The sequence below is a fragment of the Pangasianodon hypophthalmus genome, chromosome 5 (genome assembly GCF_027358585.1).
Source record: "Pangasianodon hypophthalmus isolate fPanHyp1 chromosome 5, fPanHyp1.pri, whole genome shotgun sequence".
NCBI classification, from domain to species: Eukaryota; Metazoa; Chordata; class Actinopteri; order Siluriformes; family Pangasiidae; genus Pangasianodon; species Pangasianodon hypophthalmus.
This window is the reverse complement of record NC_069714.1, coordinates 7,060,858-7,075,878: the sequence shown is the minus strand read 5'-3', so window position 1 is coordinate 7,075,878 and position 15,021 is coordinate 7,060,858. Positions and strand designations below refer to the sequence as shown.

The following is a 15,021-nucleotide window of genomic DNA, read 5'->3' as shown; positions in this document are numbered from 1 at the left end:
TGTGCATTGTGATTCAGATTTTTTTCTGTATCTCCCTTGTGCAGTTTATATTCTTTCAGCCTAGACAAGTAGAGCCTAGACACAGTTTGTACCCCTGCTGATTGTGCACAGTTCAGCCATACCTGATGAGCTGTGATGAGATGTTCTGCATGTGCTGAGTCCTACTTCTATAAGGACATTGATCCATGTGTCTCCTGCAGAAAATTAACCAATTTGGAACGGATTAGTCACTGAAGACATGTTGATCTCCCTGTCTATGTCTCTTAAACTCTTTTCCTTTTACCCTTTTTAAATGTGAAAATGAACTGTAAAACGAGTTGTGAAACAGTATATGAGCATGGTGCTCTGAGAGCTTGTGCTGCAGGATTTTTATGATTATGCTGATAATAGCATTTTCTTCTCTCTCCTTTGGGGGATTGTGGAAATCTGAATAATCTGTGTCTGCAAAGCACATGCACCATTGACACAAAAGCCAATGTTTAATTACCAGTATAATCAATGTAGCAGCTTGGTTGATTATCGTATCTTTCTGTAAGTACTGTAATGTTTGATTTTTTTTGCAGTGGGGTCTCTATAGGTCAATAAGTGAATGCATTGTTTTGTGCATTATTCCATAAAATTAAGCAGGACCGTAAGGTTGTATCAAACATATTGATAATGAAAATGTCACATGCCTCTTTTATATTACCAAAGTTTTATATTCTGTATGTATGGTTTAGACAAGTGTCCATTTGTCCTGAATTTATTATGCAATGAAAAGATGATTTGATATAACTGAACCTTTCTGTGCCTTCATAGATTCATGTAGATTCATAGGTGTATGTATCGCTGTGCTGCAGGGCATGGACCAGGATGCCTTTGAGAAGAAGTTCAACACTATGGAGTTGGGCTTTTTGCACAGCCAGCAGAGGTTCTGTCAGGAGGTGCTGAAGGTGAAGGCAGGGCAGACAGCTGTGGTCAGCAATGGCAGGGTGAGACGCTACATGTGATTTTTTTAAAATTTATTTATTTATTTATTTATTTTTACAAAACACCTACACTTTATACATGGCCAAGTTTAGATCACTGTCCTCTTAGAAGTAGTTGCTCCAATGTAAGTTGAACATTGTGTACTGAAAATGTTTTGAAAAAGTAACATCTACAAATACAGAATAGTTTATAGACAGTCTACTGATGTTGCTGCATGAAATATGAAGATCTAAAGATTATACAATACACTGTAACAAAATTATGTAAAGGTAAAATGCTTCCAAAAATAAAATGAAAGGTTTCTAAATATCGGAAATACTGTAAAGCTCAAAAAACTAAATCAGTTGATATTTGATGTGACAGCCCTTTAAGACTGCATCAGTTCTCTAAGATAAACTGCCATGGAGTTTTATCAGGAATTTGGCCAGTGGGTTGTTTTAAGAATCTTGAATAATCTGTGCCCCAGTTCTTCTGCAGACTTTGTCTATCACAACTGCAAGACATCTTTGGTGATGTTTTCACCCAAAAAGTGATTTGTAATTATAACCCAGTGCTGTTGAATTCTCAATCCTGATTGATCAGGTTTCGATTAATATTCTATAACAGCAGCTCTGACAGCAGTGCCACTGCAAGGCAAATCACAGATTTATATCAATGCACTTATTCTAAAGTTATTGTTTCTGTAGTTACAAATCATTCACAGTGACTCGTATGGTGGACTCACCACATAATTTAATACTAATACTAAACAGATGAAAAAACATGATGTTTAACAAAGAAAAATGTAAGGATGGCTGTATAATAAAAAGAAGACTTTATAGCTGGTATAACATAAGTGATAGAAAGAACTAACTTGTTTTGCAGACATTCCACAACATTAAATGTAACTATATACATATAAAAAGCACTTTACCTGCTTTGCATCAGGCCACATCACACCACCCCATCTTTCTTTTCCTATAACAGCATGCCCCATCATATTTTATTCATGTTTATATGTTACTTTATTTAGCAATATTCTACTGTCACACCAATGCAAAAGTCATTAAATAAACATCTGTGAGAATAAAAAAGGGTATCTAAGCCTGTACTGTATACTCATAAGAAATATGATGAAGTAGAACATGTGGCCACCAGCAAAAGCTCACAGATAGTGACAAAGACAGTCAGGTTCATAAATATTTGGACATTGACAAAAGTTATTGTTATTTTAGCTGTCTACGACAGTACACTGGAGCTGAAATTAAATAATGAATATGAGCTCAAAGTGCAGAGGTTTAATTTGAGGGTATTTACATCCAAATTGGATGAACAGTGTAAAAATTACTGCACTTCTAATGGACCAAACGTAATTGGAAAAACTAATATAATCATTGTCATTTTTAATACTTGGTTGCAAATCCTTTGCAGTCAGTGACTGCCTGAAGTCTGGAACCCATAGACATCACCACATGCTGGGTTTTTTCTCTTGTGTTGCTCTGCCAGGCCTTTACTGCAACTTTCATCAGTTCTTGCTTGTTCTTGTGGCGTTTTGCCTTTAGTTTTGCCTTTAGTTTTGCCTTTAGCAAGGGAAATGCATGCTCATTTGGATTCAGGTCAGGAGATTGACTTGGACATTACAGAATTCCTTAAAAATAGTCTTGGGTTGCTTTCGAAGTATGCTTCTGGTCATTGTCCATCTGATCTGTGAAGCTCTGTCCAATGGGTTTTGAAGCATTTGGCTGAATCTGAGCAGATAATTTCAGAATTCATCCTTCTGCTTTTCCCAGCAGTCTCTTCATCAATAAATGCAAGGATATCAGTTCCATTGGCAGCCATGCATGTCCACGCCATAAGACGAGGTGGTATGCTTTGGATCAGGAACAGTTCCTTCCATTCTCTATACTCTTCCCTTCCCATCATTCTGGTACAAGTTGGTGTTTGTCTCATCTGTCCATAGAATGTTATTCCAGAAATGTATAGGCTTTTTAGATTTTCGGCAAACTCTAATCTGGTCTTCCTATTTTTGAGGCTTACTAATGGTTTACCACAATCTTATGGTACTCTGGTGAAGTCTTCTCTTGATTGTTGACTTTGACGCAGATGCGCCTACCACATGGTGTGTGTTCTTGATCTGGCCAACTGTTGTGAAGGAGTTTTTCTTCACCAGGGAAATAATTCTTCTGTCATCCACAACAGTTGTTTTCTGTGGTCTTTTGGTGTTCCATAAACTCACTAATGCATTCTTTTTTTCTTTTTTTTTTTTTTTAAAGTAGCAAATAGTTGATTTGGCCAGACCTAATGTTTTTACTATCTCTATGATGGGTTTATTTTTTAGCCTAATGATGGCTCGCTTCACTGGCAGTGACAGCTCTTTGGACTTCATATTGAGAGTTAACAACAACAGATTCCAAGTGCAAATGCCAAACTTGAAATCAACTCCAGACCTTTTATGTGCTTACTCGTAAGTGAAATAATGATGGACACACGCCTGGCCATGAAACAGCTGAGAAGCCAGTTGCCCAGTTACTTTTTGTCCCATACAAAGGAGGGGGTGGGGGGCGGTTGGGTTAGTTGGGGCGGTGCTGTAATCCCTACATCTTTCACTTGATTTGGATGTAAATATTCATTTATATAATTTCAATTCCGATATAGTGTGGTAGACAACTAAAATAACTTTGTCAGTGTCCAAATATTTAAGGACCTGACTGTATAATATCATAGTATAGACTGAAGTCTTGGCCAGCTATTTGCTCAGCTGTAGAGTCTATATGTGGTGATGCATGAGTAATGATGATCTGTAGTCTTACTGCCACACAGTCTGGCATCTCAGTCCTCCCTGCCATTTACTCAGCATGCAACATTTTCCTTCGAGGTCACAGGTGAGTGTGTGCACTGTGTTGCAGACGCTATTGTCTCAGCAGCCTTGCCACTGGCGTGAAAGCACAGACAGGCCCCAGCATGAGACAGTCCTGACACTTCATATTACTGTCCATATATAGGAGCCTTAAAGGGCAAGCCCAGCCATTTTCACACACCGAGTTCACTAATGCTGCTTTCTTAGCTAGGATTTGAGCTTCGTGTTCTGGATTTGAAAGGTTTTAATTGCTAATTATCTACACTTGACGTGTTTTAAGTTAAGTGTTAGGCTTATCAACAGCAATTATGCTAAACTGACAACTTTTAGAGAATGTCAAGGAAAAACTTGCAAAATGGCCCCCAAATTATAGCACTCAACTCAGGGATGCCTCCATAATTGAGCCAAGAACAAGCAACATATTCATGTTACAATGAATATGTACAGATGCTTGACAAAATAAATGTAAAACCATCATAAAGCGTGTTAGTAAGGTGTTGAGCCACCACAAGCTGCCGGAACACTTTCAGTTTGCCTTGGCAACGATTCCACAACGCTCTGGAATGGTACTGGAGGCAAAAAACACAATTCTTCCAAAGGATATTCCCTCAATTGGTGCTTTGATAATTGTGGTGGACATCAGTTGTGTTGAGATCTGATAAGTGTGAAGGCCATAGCATATGATTTATGTAATTTTCATACTAATCAATCCATTTCAGTGAGGTCTCATGCCCTGTGGATGGGGTTATTGTCATCTTGAGTGAGACCAGTCTCAGGATAGAAATATTCATCAGAGGATAAAGGTTATCAGTTAGAATAACTATATATTGATTTGCCGTGATGCAACTGAAACCAAACCATGGCAACAAAATGCAGGGGCATATCAGAGTCAATGTTTTTCATTTTTTACCTGACTGAAGCAATTTAAAATGGCCATCTGGCAGAGTGATTAAAGGAAATGTGGTAACTAGCATGTCTCATTAGCATTAAAACCATCAACCATATCATTGCTTTGATGTTGCTGGAAATAAGCCATCTTCTACTCAGACAGGAACAGACTCTACAACTTTCTAATATCTTCTTTGTTCTTACGCTTATTCTTTCACTCTTAGACATACCTTCCTTGAACATAAATATGTGTCAAGACTGATGTTTCCTGTCCCTCACTAGGTCCTGGGTCCATTTGCAGAAGAAGAGGAGTTCAGCACAGATGATTTCCACTTGCTGGAGAAACTCACGCTCAGCACCTCAGCAGATAAGATCAAGGCTAAAGTAAAGCAAATGAGCTTGACACCCAAAAAGTATGCACCTGCTTCCCCATCTTGAGTTTCATAAAACAAACACAGACACACAGTTTTGCTTAGCCATCAAAGCTGAAGTTAGCATGGTTAAAATTTGTCTGTTGAAAAATTCTCACAAAGAATCTCTTGACACAGGGGTGTTAAGATAATTTCAGGCAACAGGCCATATTACACGTAGTCCAATGTCAAGTGTGCCAGAATAAAAACATCAACCAATAATACACCAACAACAACAACTCTTAAATGTGTTCATTTATCTGCATTTATCAGAAAGGTACATTCTGATTGCACAAATGGATTGGACATATGTAAGGAATAACACATGACAGATCGTGTATGAAAATAATGCACTACCCCCCAGTTTGGAGTGTGTTATTCTGGTCATACCACAGAATATTTCATTTAGTAATGAATGACATTTTGCACATTTTAACAGTTTATAGTTAATATTGTGGAACATCTGAGAGACAAGATAGCTCCTATTTTCCCCTACGTTATTAGCTGCGATAAACATCCATTCCCTCACCAGTCTCTCTCTCTCTCTCTCTCTCTCTCTCTCTCTCTCTCTCTCTCTCTCTCTCTCTCTCTCTCTGTCTCTCTCTCAAAAAATAAACCCAACTTGTCATTTTACCGAGAACCCAGAAATCATAAACTCTGCCGTGAAGACTTTCCTGAGCAGGGAAACTTTTACTGTCACAAAGAGTTTGCAACCGAGACTCCTTCAATATCTCCTAAAAAAAAAAAAAAAAAGTCATCAACGATTATACATTTTACTTTGTAGAGAAACACGTTATTTTTAAATCCATTCATTCATTATATTTAACGCGTCTGCCATACAGGTCCCTGTGTATGGGCTGTTAGTATAGAAACAATAACTTATTAGAATGAGCACATTAATATTAACCTATCATTCATGTTACAGTCGGAACTACTGTCCAGGCGGTACTAAAACAATGTACACCTTCTGACCAATCAGATTCAAGCATTCAACTGTGCTATGGTATAAATATATGCTATATACTGTATTAGACTGCAATCCATTACCAAGAAAACTCATTTTTCCAAATTATGGTTTTACCACACAGTGTCTTGCATAAATATTCATGCCTCTTGAACTATTGGTCACTTTTTAGCTTTTGAATGACAACTTGCACATCATTAGCACATTTTGAGGGTAACTGGGTTTATTGCTCTGTTTCGCCCTCTAGTGTAAGTATAGAGACTAGCTCTTTAAAAAAAATCTTTTAATTCATTTATGGTTCACAAGATGACTGTATTTTAGGTTTCTAAAAGTATTTGGTGGGTCGTATTTTTGACACCATTGCTTTAACACATTTATTGATTGACGCAAACATAAACAGAGGCTGTTTATGGGATCCCAGTGATGTAGTGTTTTCTTCCTCCCCAGTGCATGTGATCTTATTATGAAAGTGGATGCTCTTCTCTCGGCTGCTCCCAAAACAGAGGCCAGGAAAGATATCAAATTTGTGAAAGACAAACACAGGTAAATGAAAAAATCCTTCTTTTCTTATATTGATTCTAGACATGTTGAATGAAACCTGAGAATTACGTGCCAAATTTCAGTTGTTATGCTAAATTAAACAACATGCCTGATTTTGCCCATGCTTGCAGTGTTTTGCACCTTTCCGCACGTGAAGATGAGGTGTTTTTTGATGTGGTTGCAACTGTGGATCCGCTCACAAGGGATGCTCAGAAGTTGGCCCCTTTATTGATCGTAAGAGCCGCTGTTAATTGATTGTATGATGGGTGAGAATGCAGCCTCCTTCTGTGTGCTGTGAATACTGTTCCAGGTTACTGACCTTGCACTCACCGCTGGCCAGCTCTGTGCTTAAGCCTCCATGGTGTACTTTATTCTCCAAATTCTTAAGGAAGTTGAAATAAGAGAAATGGCCATGAACTATGAGCCTTAGGCTGATGTTTCCTTGCTGAATCTTGTCTGTGTGTGTGTGTGTGTGTGTGTGTGTGTGTGTGTGTGTGTGCGTGTGTGCATATGCGTGCCTCCTGCAGGTGCTTGGTCAGGTGGTAAATATGAGGCTTCAGTTGTTCATGAACTGCAGAGCCAAGCTGTCAGAGATGCCCCTGAAGAGGTGAGAGACAAACCAAATTAACCTTTCTGTTCCATGTGTGTCAAAACAAAAACACACACACATTTTTATGACACCCACATGGCAGAACACCATAATGCACATCAAATTCTGTTTATAGTCTATATTCCGGTTGCAGCCACATTCCGATTACGATGTTTATATGCGTACAGGCGTCGGAATGTTCCTGTATACATGGTTGTTGTAAGTATGCCTGTAAAGAGCCATTCCTGAATACCTAGCCTACAGCTAAGCATCTGTTAGCACCCACAATTCCTTGCAGAATGAGCATGCGCATATGTCTCCTTTCAGTCTATTTTCTGAATAAGGTGTTTACATGCAACAAAATTCCGATTAAAACGGGCAGGTGGGAATCGGAATTTGGGGAATCAGAATATTGTCGTAATCTGAATTGGGCAATCGGATTGCAGCGTATACATGACTCAGCACTCATTAGAATATTTCCAAATTCTGATTAATATCGGAATATTGATATGCATGTAAACATAGCCAGTGTGACTCACAGAACTGAAAATGAATTATTTATACTAATGGCATTTCTGTCACTATAATGAAAGCCCAGTTTTAATGTATGCACATACACACTCTGGACAAAATTTATTCTGCATACTTACTAGGGCTGCATAATATATTTAATTTTAATGGTTATGAGTTTTCGTTTAGCCTTTCTGACCAATTATAGAGGTTCCTGATAGGTTTTCTATGTGTGATAAATCATGGCATTGGCATGGTCAAAAAACATTCGATTTTATTATTGTCAAATATGACAGTCAGATCAGGTTGATCTTTCACCGCAACATGTTGGGCATTTTATGTGTGTACAGCTACTAAATATTCCCTCTACACAATACTTTTTTGTCTGATGTACTGGTGGGAGGATTTGACAAATTCTGCATAGCAATAGATGGGCTACAGTGTCTAATTTGTACGCCTATATGGTAGGTGTACCGTATAATCTGGCATCTCGGTCCGTACTACACACACTATACATATACAGTGTGATATTATAAAGTGCATTTTTTTTTCCTCTGTGTTTGTGGCAGCTTCTATCATTTTGTTATGGAAGCAGATATGGCTTTCTTGGGGAATGACACACTGTCACCCGGCCCAATGGCTCGCTTCACTGAGATCCCAGAATCCCCATTGCTTACACTGAACATGATCACACCAGAGAGCTGGATGGTGGAAGCAGTCCAGAGCCCATACGACCTGGACAACATTCACCTACAAGAGGTACTTGTAGAAAAACTGATGTTTTTCTTTTCAAACTTAACAAAGCAATTTCAGTCAATTTGATTTAGATAAATCTGTTCTGCCTCCAAATCCTATAGTCCATAATGTTTAATTATGACATGTCAGATTGTGTTGTGTGTTCTCAGGTCAGTGGTGTGGTAAATGCAGAGTATGAACTGGAGTATCTGCTGCTGGAGGGCCACTGTTTCGACCTGTCCACAGGTCAGCCTCCACGAGGACTGCAGTTTACACTCGGCATGAAGCAGGAGCCACTCATGCATGATACCATCGTCATGGCCAACTTGGTAAGACCAAATCTAGGAATGCTTTTAAATGACAACAAGGGTTTGTTGGGTTGGATTAGTTTTCCAAATCAGATTTACTTAACACTCCATATACAAAACATTTTGTCTTAGCTGTCAAAATGTGTCAAAAGAGCAAAATTTAGTTATTCAAACCTTAGTTTTCCAATCATAAAGAACTATATTGAGTGAAAAGAGCAAAGTGTTCTGCAGCAGATGGTATGGCCTTCAAAGAACCCTGATCTTAACATCAACATGACTCTCTGTGATTTAACCTGTAGAGACATTAGCAAGTAAAAGCCAATTTCTGCACAAGAAAACTTAAAAAATCTTCAAGGTGCCTGAAACCAGTAATTCTGTTGCCAAATAGAGAAGATACTGTATATTAATATATTTCTTTTTTTTTTGTTGTTTATTTTCATATCTGTTGTTAATTCTTATGTCTTGCTCGTCTTCTAATGTGTCTTGCAGGGATACTTCCAGCTGAAGGCTAACCCGGGTGCCTGGATCCTGAGGTTGCGTAAGGGACGATCTGAAGACATTTATCAGATACAGGAGTGAGTAGGGCTTTATCTTAGGAAAAAAGAAGCCCATTGTGAGCGTCAAGCTTAATCTACCAGAAAGAAACCACTATAAAGTTAAAAGCTGTTAATGCTTATTGTGATTGCCATGTATAATTTTCTCCCTCTAAGAAAGTGGCGGATCCAAATGGAAGTTTAGTCCTCATTAATTATATAATTATGGCCACAATGGCTGTAAATGTGACGGATGGACATGGCTACTGGAGAATAGTGTGTGTACAAACGCCTAAAACCAGCGAAATTCCACTTGATCCACTTGAGTGAATGTGCACTGCCTTTATGCTAGCAATGAAGACTGGTAATTTGTAGATGGAAGGTAGGAAATTGCAATTTAGAATAAACTGCAGTGCCTCGCTTTCCACTTTTTTTTTCCATTCCAATCTCCGTTTTGGCTAGAGGTGGTTCCTTGGAGTCTGGGCTAAAATCGCACACAAATAGCATCAAATCAAATGTTTTGTCCATCATTTTTGTAGACAGAGCTATACCCTGGCAGCACCATTATTCTTCAGGTTAACAGTTTGTGTGTATGGAGAGAAAACCTGTAGTGCATTCACTCACTCACTCCTGTCTGTGACAGAACAACATGAGTGATGGGTCCGGTTTTGTTTTGCATACCAACGCGATTAGGACAGACAGTTTAATTAATGACGTCGGTACTAGAAAGGGAAGTTGAAAGCTGACTGAAATGGTGCAGCGTGTCCAGCATCACTGGGCGCTTTTATATACACGAGGGTTAAGGGTCAGTTGATTTAGAAATGAAACGTACAAAATGCCCCACTTATGAACAGACATGTTTCCTGAAGTTTCTCTAGTTTTGCACTGAAGTTACCAAACTAATGTAGCTAACATCAGTTTAGCAGTGTGTAAATGAAAAAGTTATCATACACTGAAGATTCAAACCTTAGGTAGTTAACTAATCCTATGTTTTAAGGCAGAATTAAAGGCTCAAAGTGATTCAGGTGATAAAATAGTTGGTTTGATCTGTGCAATTTATTAAACTGTTTTTTTTTTTTTTTTTTTTTTTTTTGTGAAACCAAATTACTGACCCAAACAGTAGCTTGTAAGAATGTATGTAGTGATGTAGGCATGTGGCGTGCGTGATGTTAAATTGAATAAGTGAACCTTGATACTAAATAATTGTTGAGTGGAAGGATGAAAATTCCCTGATGGAACAAAATAATGGGAGTTGGCCATTTACATGAACCCTTAAAAGCCTGGTGGGGAAATCACTAGTGGAAATCTAGGGGTGTGTGGGTGTATGGGTGTGTGTGTGTGTGCGCGCGCATGTGCGTGTGTGTGTTTTTTAATGGAAATTTTGTGTGTGGGCAAACTATTGTCTTAAGTGGCTGACTTTAAGAGCAGCTAAACTGAAGTATGCAGATTGTTTGTTAAGATTAACAGAGACAGAGGGAACTACATTATTGTGCTCCTGCTCTTAGATTCTGTCTCTGTCTCTGTTCCTTCTGCTTCTGTTAATCTTAACATGTGACACTGTAGCATAATGTGCTCAATTCCAGTGTTTTACTCTAATGACTTGACGATTACTACTGCACTTGTCAACTGTAGGTACGGAGTTGTGCCACTATACTTGTCCACTGTAGGTATGCTGTGTTGTGCAGGCTTTCTTTTACTGATAATAATTCAGGATGTTTTTTTAATCCCGTTATGGCTAGGCACGATGGAACGGACTCCCCTGCAGATGCTGGAGATGTGATAGTAATGCTCAACAGCTTTCACAGCAAGATCATCAAAGTCAGAGTGAGTGTTCATGCATGGTCATGTGTGTGATGTACTGATTTAAGCAGCACTAAAATCTTGAGTGAATTTGACATATTGACTGACATACCGATTGCTACAGACTACTGATGTTGTGCTGTTTTTGTGGGTTTTTCCTCAAGTTTCCTGCTACATGCTTGCATGTTAATAATCAGGAAATTAACAGTACACTGTTTAAAGCTTACACACACATAAACATTTCATAATGTTTATAATTTGAGAGCTTACATCACATTGTCTGTGCGTGTAGGTTCAGAAAAAGCCGGACAAACTCAATGAAGATCTTCTGAGTGAAACTATAGAAAGCAAGAGCCTGTGGGACTCAATTACCAGGTACATCGAGCAGTGAGTTTGTATATGTATGGTCTAGATGGGTTTATTGTGTATTTAGAATTTTCCCTCAATGCAGTGAAGGCTGCATTTGTCTTATATAGTTTTATAGACAGTCTAGACTAGAGACATGAATGAGAAAAGCTTTTAATGTATTTATTTCTCTGTGCACTGCTGGCGGGTTTTTGAGAGGTTTTTTCTTTTTATTATTTCTGCTGAAGTGTGTGATACACAGACATTTTCCACTGTAATATCGCAAAGTATGTATGCGTGTGTGTGCACATGTATGTGTTTGCGTGTTCATTTCAAAGAACAGCTGTGTTAATTTTGTAATCTATCTCTTCACTGCTTTCTGTGTCAAGTGTGTGGAGTGCTTTGGAGAAAAGGTAGGGAGCCAAAATTTTGAATCTATAATATACCCTCACATCAACTTCTAACCCCTCAGCATATGGGTTCATGTTTGTATCTCCGGTTAGTTCAGGGAGGAAATTACGGAATTGACAGAATAATCGAAGGGTGCCGTTTTACGTCAGGTTTCATCAGATGACAGGAAGTAGGATCTCCTGCACCGACCATTTATTGACTGGTAACTTTAATTTTACTATTAATCACAGCAGCCATTAAGTGCTAATTCAGCTAGTCCATATGCTCATAGTAATTCTGCTGAATATATAGTTTTTCGTAGTTCACTAGTTTTTCTCCCATCTTCCTTTTATAGACTTGTTCAGAAGAATGAACATGAACAAGAGAATCTAAATGCTGCACTAATTCATCCACCATTCCGCTTTTTTCAACCAGAGTCACTTTTCTGGTGAAGGGCTGGGAAATATTTATTTGGAAATTTGCTGCATTTTCGGTGGTGTAGGGTTTAATTAATGCTGTTGTGTTTCGTGTGTCTTGTCCTGCTCTTCTCTCTTCAGTCATGTTTGCGCACATGCAGATGTAGAAAACACAAAATTCAAAAGATGTTTAATGGTATAGACGTCCCTCCAGTTAATCATATGTTGTATGTGAACATCATTTTGAACAAGTTAATCGAGTTGTTCATCTACAGACAACCTATGGTTTGAACTCACTTGATGTATTTGAAGGGCAACGTCCCCTCTTTGATTTAAGCCATGAATGAATACTGTGTATTGTATAGGTAAGCACAAACACAAAAAATTGAGTTTATTTGCCTAAAGAGAAGCTTTTTTATAGTGCGATTGAGAAACATACAAGGTTCTGAAGTATTTTTGTTTCTAAATGTTTTATTTTTTATATCCTATTTAATATAAACAGATAAAGCATTCAAATGTGACTATTGTTTCTCAATGATATTTGGGAATAACTGGTATAATCTCTCCAATCTTGCCATAAAATGTGCCTCTAGCCAAAAAGTCTGTTGTTGAAAGCACTTGGACACGCACTTGATATCCCATTTGTGCTTCATTTCCCTCTCCCACTTTATCAATAGAGTTTTGGGAGCTTAGAGTTTTCAGCAAACAAATCTATCTGGTCCCTGAAAATACACTCTTTAAAAATGGCACAATGTGTGACATTCTCCAACAGTGTGAGAAAAGCCATGCTGCGTTCATTATATTAGCCTTTAGAGTGTAGCTACAAACTTGCTTCTATTTAACAGTAACTGCATATTTTTGCAGAATGCACTAATAGCTTTTCATGATTTCATTTCATGTTTGATTAGCAGGCATGACTGAATAAAAGCTGTCCTGAGTGAATGCGTTCCTGAGCTGCCCTGAGATTATTTCTATCATCTAGCATTATTATGTATTACACTCATCGTCCACTTTATTCATGGGCACAGACTCACCAAAACTGGACAATCCAAGACTGGAAAAAGACCAAGTGATTTTTTTTTTTTCTTCTAATCTTCAACTGTCCAGTTTGGATGAATTCAGTTTTGAATTCAGATTCCTGTTCTTGGCTGACAGGAGTGGAACCTGATCTGGTCTTCTACTGTTGTAGCCCATCCACCTCAAGGTTCGATGTTTTGTGCATGCTGGGATGCTTTTCTGCTCATCACGGTTGTAACGAGTGATTATTTTATTCACACTACTGTTTGTGAACTTTCCAGGAGATCAGCAGTTTCTGAAATGCTCAAACCAGCCCATGTTGTACCAATTTTTTTCTCTCTGCTATAAGATATTTGTATAACCACTTGAATGATCTGGTACCTGCTAACATCGAATACTGATCAGACTGTGCATACATTGCTCCCCTCTGCTGGTAGGAGGAGGATGTCAGTATTCAATCATGTCCCATCCAGTGCTTGTTTAAAACAGCATGTATTATGGGCAATGTTGGACTGTAACAGATATACTAATAACAGTGCAATATATTTAGAATAACAAAAAAAAGAAATATTAGTATTCATTCTGCAATATATTTTGAAAGGGAGTATCCAAATTACTTTCAAATCGGAAAACACGTTTTTTTTTTTTGTGTTTTTTTTTTTAATCGGAAAGCACATTTTTGATAATTCTATAATAATAATAATAATAATCATCATCATCAACAACAACAACATAATAATATTTTTGTTGTTGTTTTTGTTGTTGTTATTATTAATAACAATAACACATACACACATTGCTTATTTTTTCAATATGACTTTTCCTCTAATATAATTTGTTGCCATAACATCCCACAGAGCAGCTCCTCCAGAGCTCAATATCATTTCCCATCACAAATACATCACTCCATGCTGTGAGGGAAAACCGCCCTACAAAAATCACTTTATTCATATTTTGCTTTAGAAATTATTTAACATTTATCTGCTATTTGTGTGTGAAGGTTTAAATGCAAGAGGCTTGTGGTGACATGTAATGTGTTACAACTCAATATCTTAGGAGCTCTCTGGGTGCTTCAGTGAAATTGTTCTCCTCAGATTAATCATGATAATTCTTGCAGAATTGGATTCAGTAACATAATTTCACATTATGGTGGCTGTGGAGGGAGAGATCCTGTCGAGGACTTCCCTGAGAAACAGTGACTTCATATTGCAGTGACCAGAACCCAGTTTTTTGGGTTGTTTCTTTGTTTTCCAAAATGTTTTTTTTTTTTTTTTTTTTTTAATATATTTTATTGAATGTTACTCAGTATATTTTTATTAAGCTCTCAGTAGTATGTGAACATACACAATTGTAATGATGATACAGTGTGTTTCCAGTGCTCGCTTGTCCACAATGCGGAATGCTCTCATGGCCTGAAGCAGTGTAGTGCTGCCCTCAGCAATAATCTGCTTTCTTTTCAGTTTCTTTAATTACGGAGAACTGCATGCTCTTGAGCAGATCCTTGCCATCCGGGCCGAGTCAGCTCACCACATGAGACGACGATTTAATATCTGCTGTGGAAAATCACAGAGCGTATAAAAAGAAGGCTTCTTGTACACTAGTACATACCTATTGTTTGCTTGGCATGCATTTGTGCGTGCTTTATCGATTGCCTCAGCCAGTGTTAGTGCTAAACTCTATTCAGACACACAAGGCTAAGCATGTCTGCCTGGTGAATCATTAAAGCCGTTTAAATATACAGAACACTACCATTGTGTGGATGTGTATGTTT

General features: G+C 38.0%; 1 protein-coding gene across 3 annotated transcripts in view; it reads left to right on the top strand.

Annotated features, from left to right (window-relative positions):
* Nucleotides 1-15,021, top strand: part of uggt2 (UDP-glucose glycoprotein glucosyltransferase 2) — a 40,730-nt gene that overhangs the window by 18,247 nt on the left and 7,462 nt on the right. Inside the window, exons 23-34 of one of the 3 annotated variants that reach the window (XM_034304698.2) lie at nt 840-971; nt 4,976-5,106; nt 6,515-6,610; nt 6,739-6,841; nt 7,135-7,214; nt 8,276-8,465; nt 8,612-8,770; nt 9,239-9,324; nt 11,022-11,106; nt 11,375-11,457; nt 11,817-11,840; nt 11,931-15,010. In XM_034304698.2, the coding sequence (XP_034160589.2) occupies nt 840-971; nt 4,976-5,106; nt 6,515-6,610; nt 6,739-6,841; nt 7,135-7,214; nt 8,276-8,465; nt 8,612-8,770; nt 9,239-9,324; nt 11,022-11,106; nt 11,375-11,457; nt 11,817-11,840; nt 11,931-11,955 (1,194 nt within the window). In that variant the 3' untranslated portion in view covers nt 11,956-15,010. Of the gene's footprint in view, nt 1-839; nt 972-4,975; nt 5,107-6,514; nt 6,611-6,738; nt 6,842-7,134; nt 7,215-8,275; nt 8,466-8,611; nt 8,771-9,238; nt 9,325-11,021; nt 11,107-11,374; nt 11,458-11,816; nt 11,841-11,930; nt 15,011-15,021 lie in introns of those variants that run through there. The other 2 variants (XM_026928349.3, XM_026928350.3) reach the window with 2 other exon arrangements.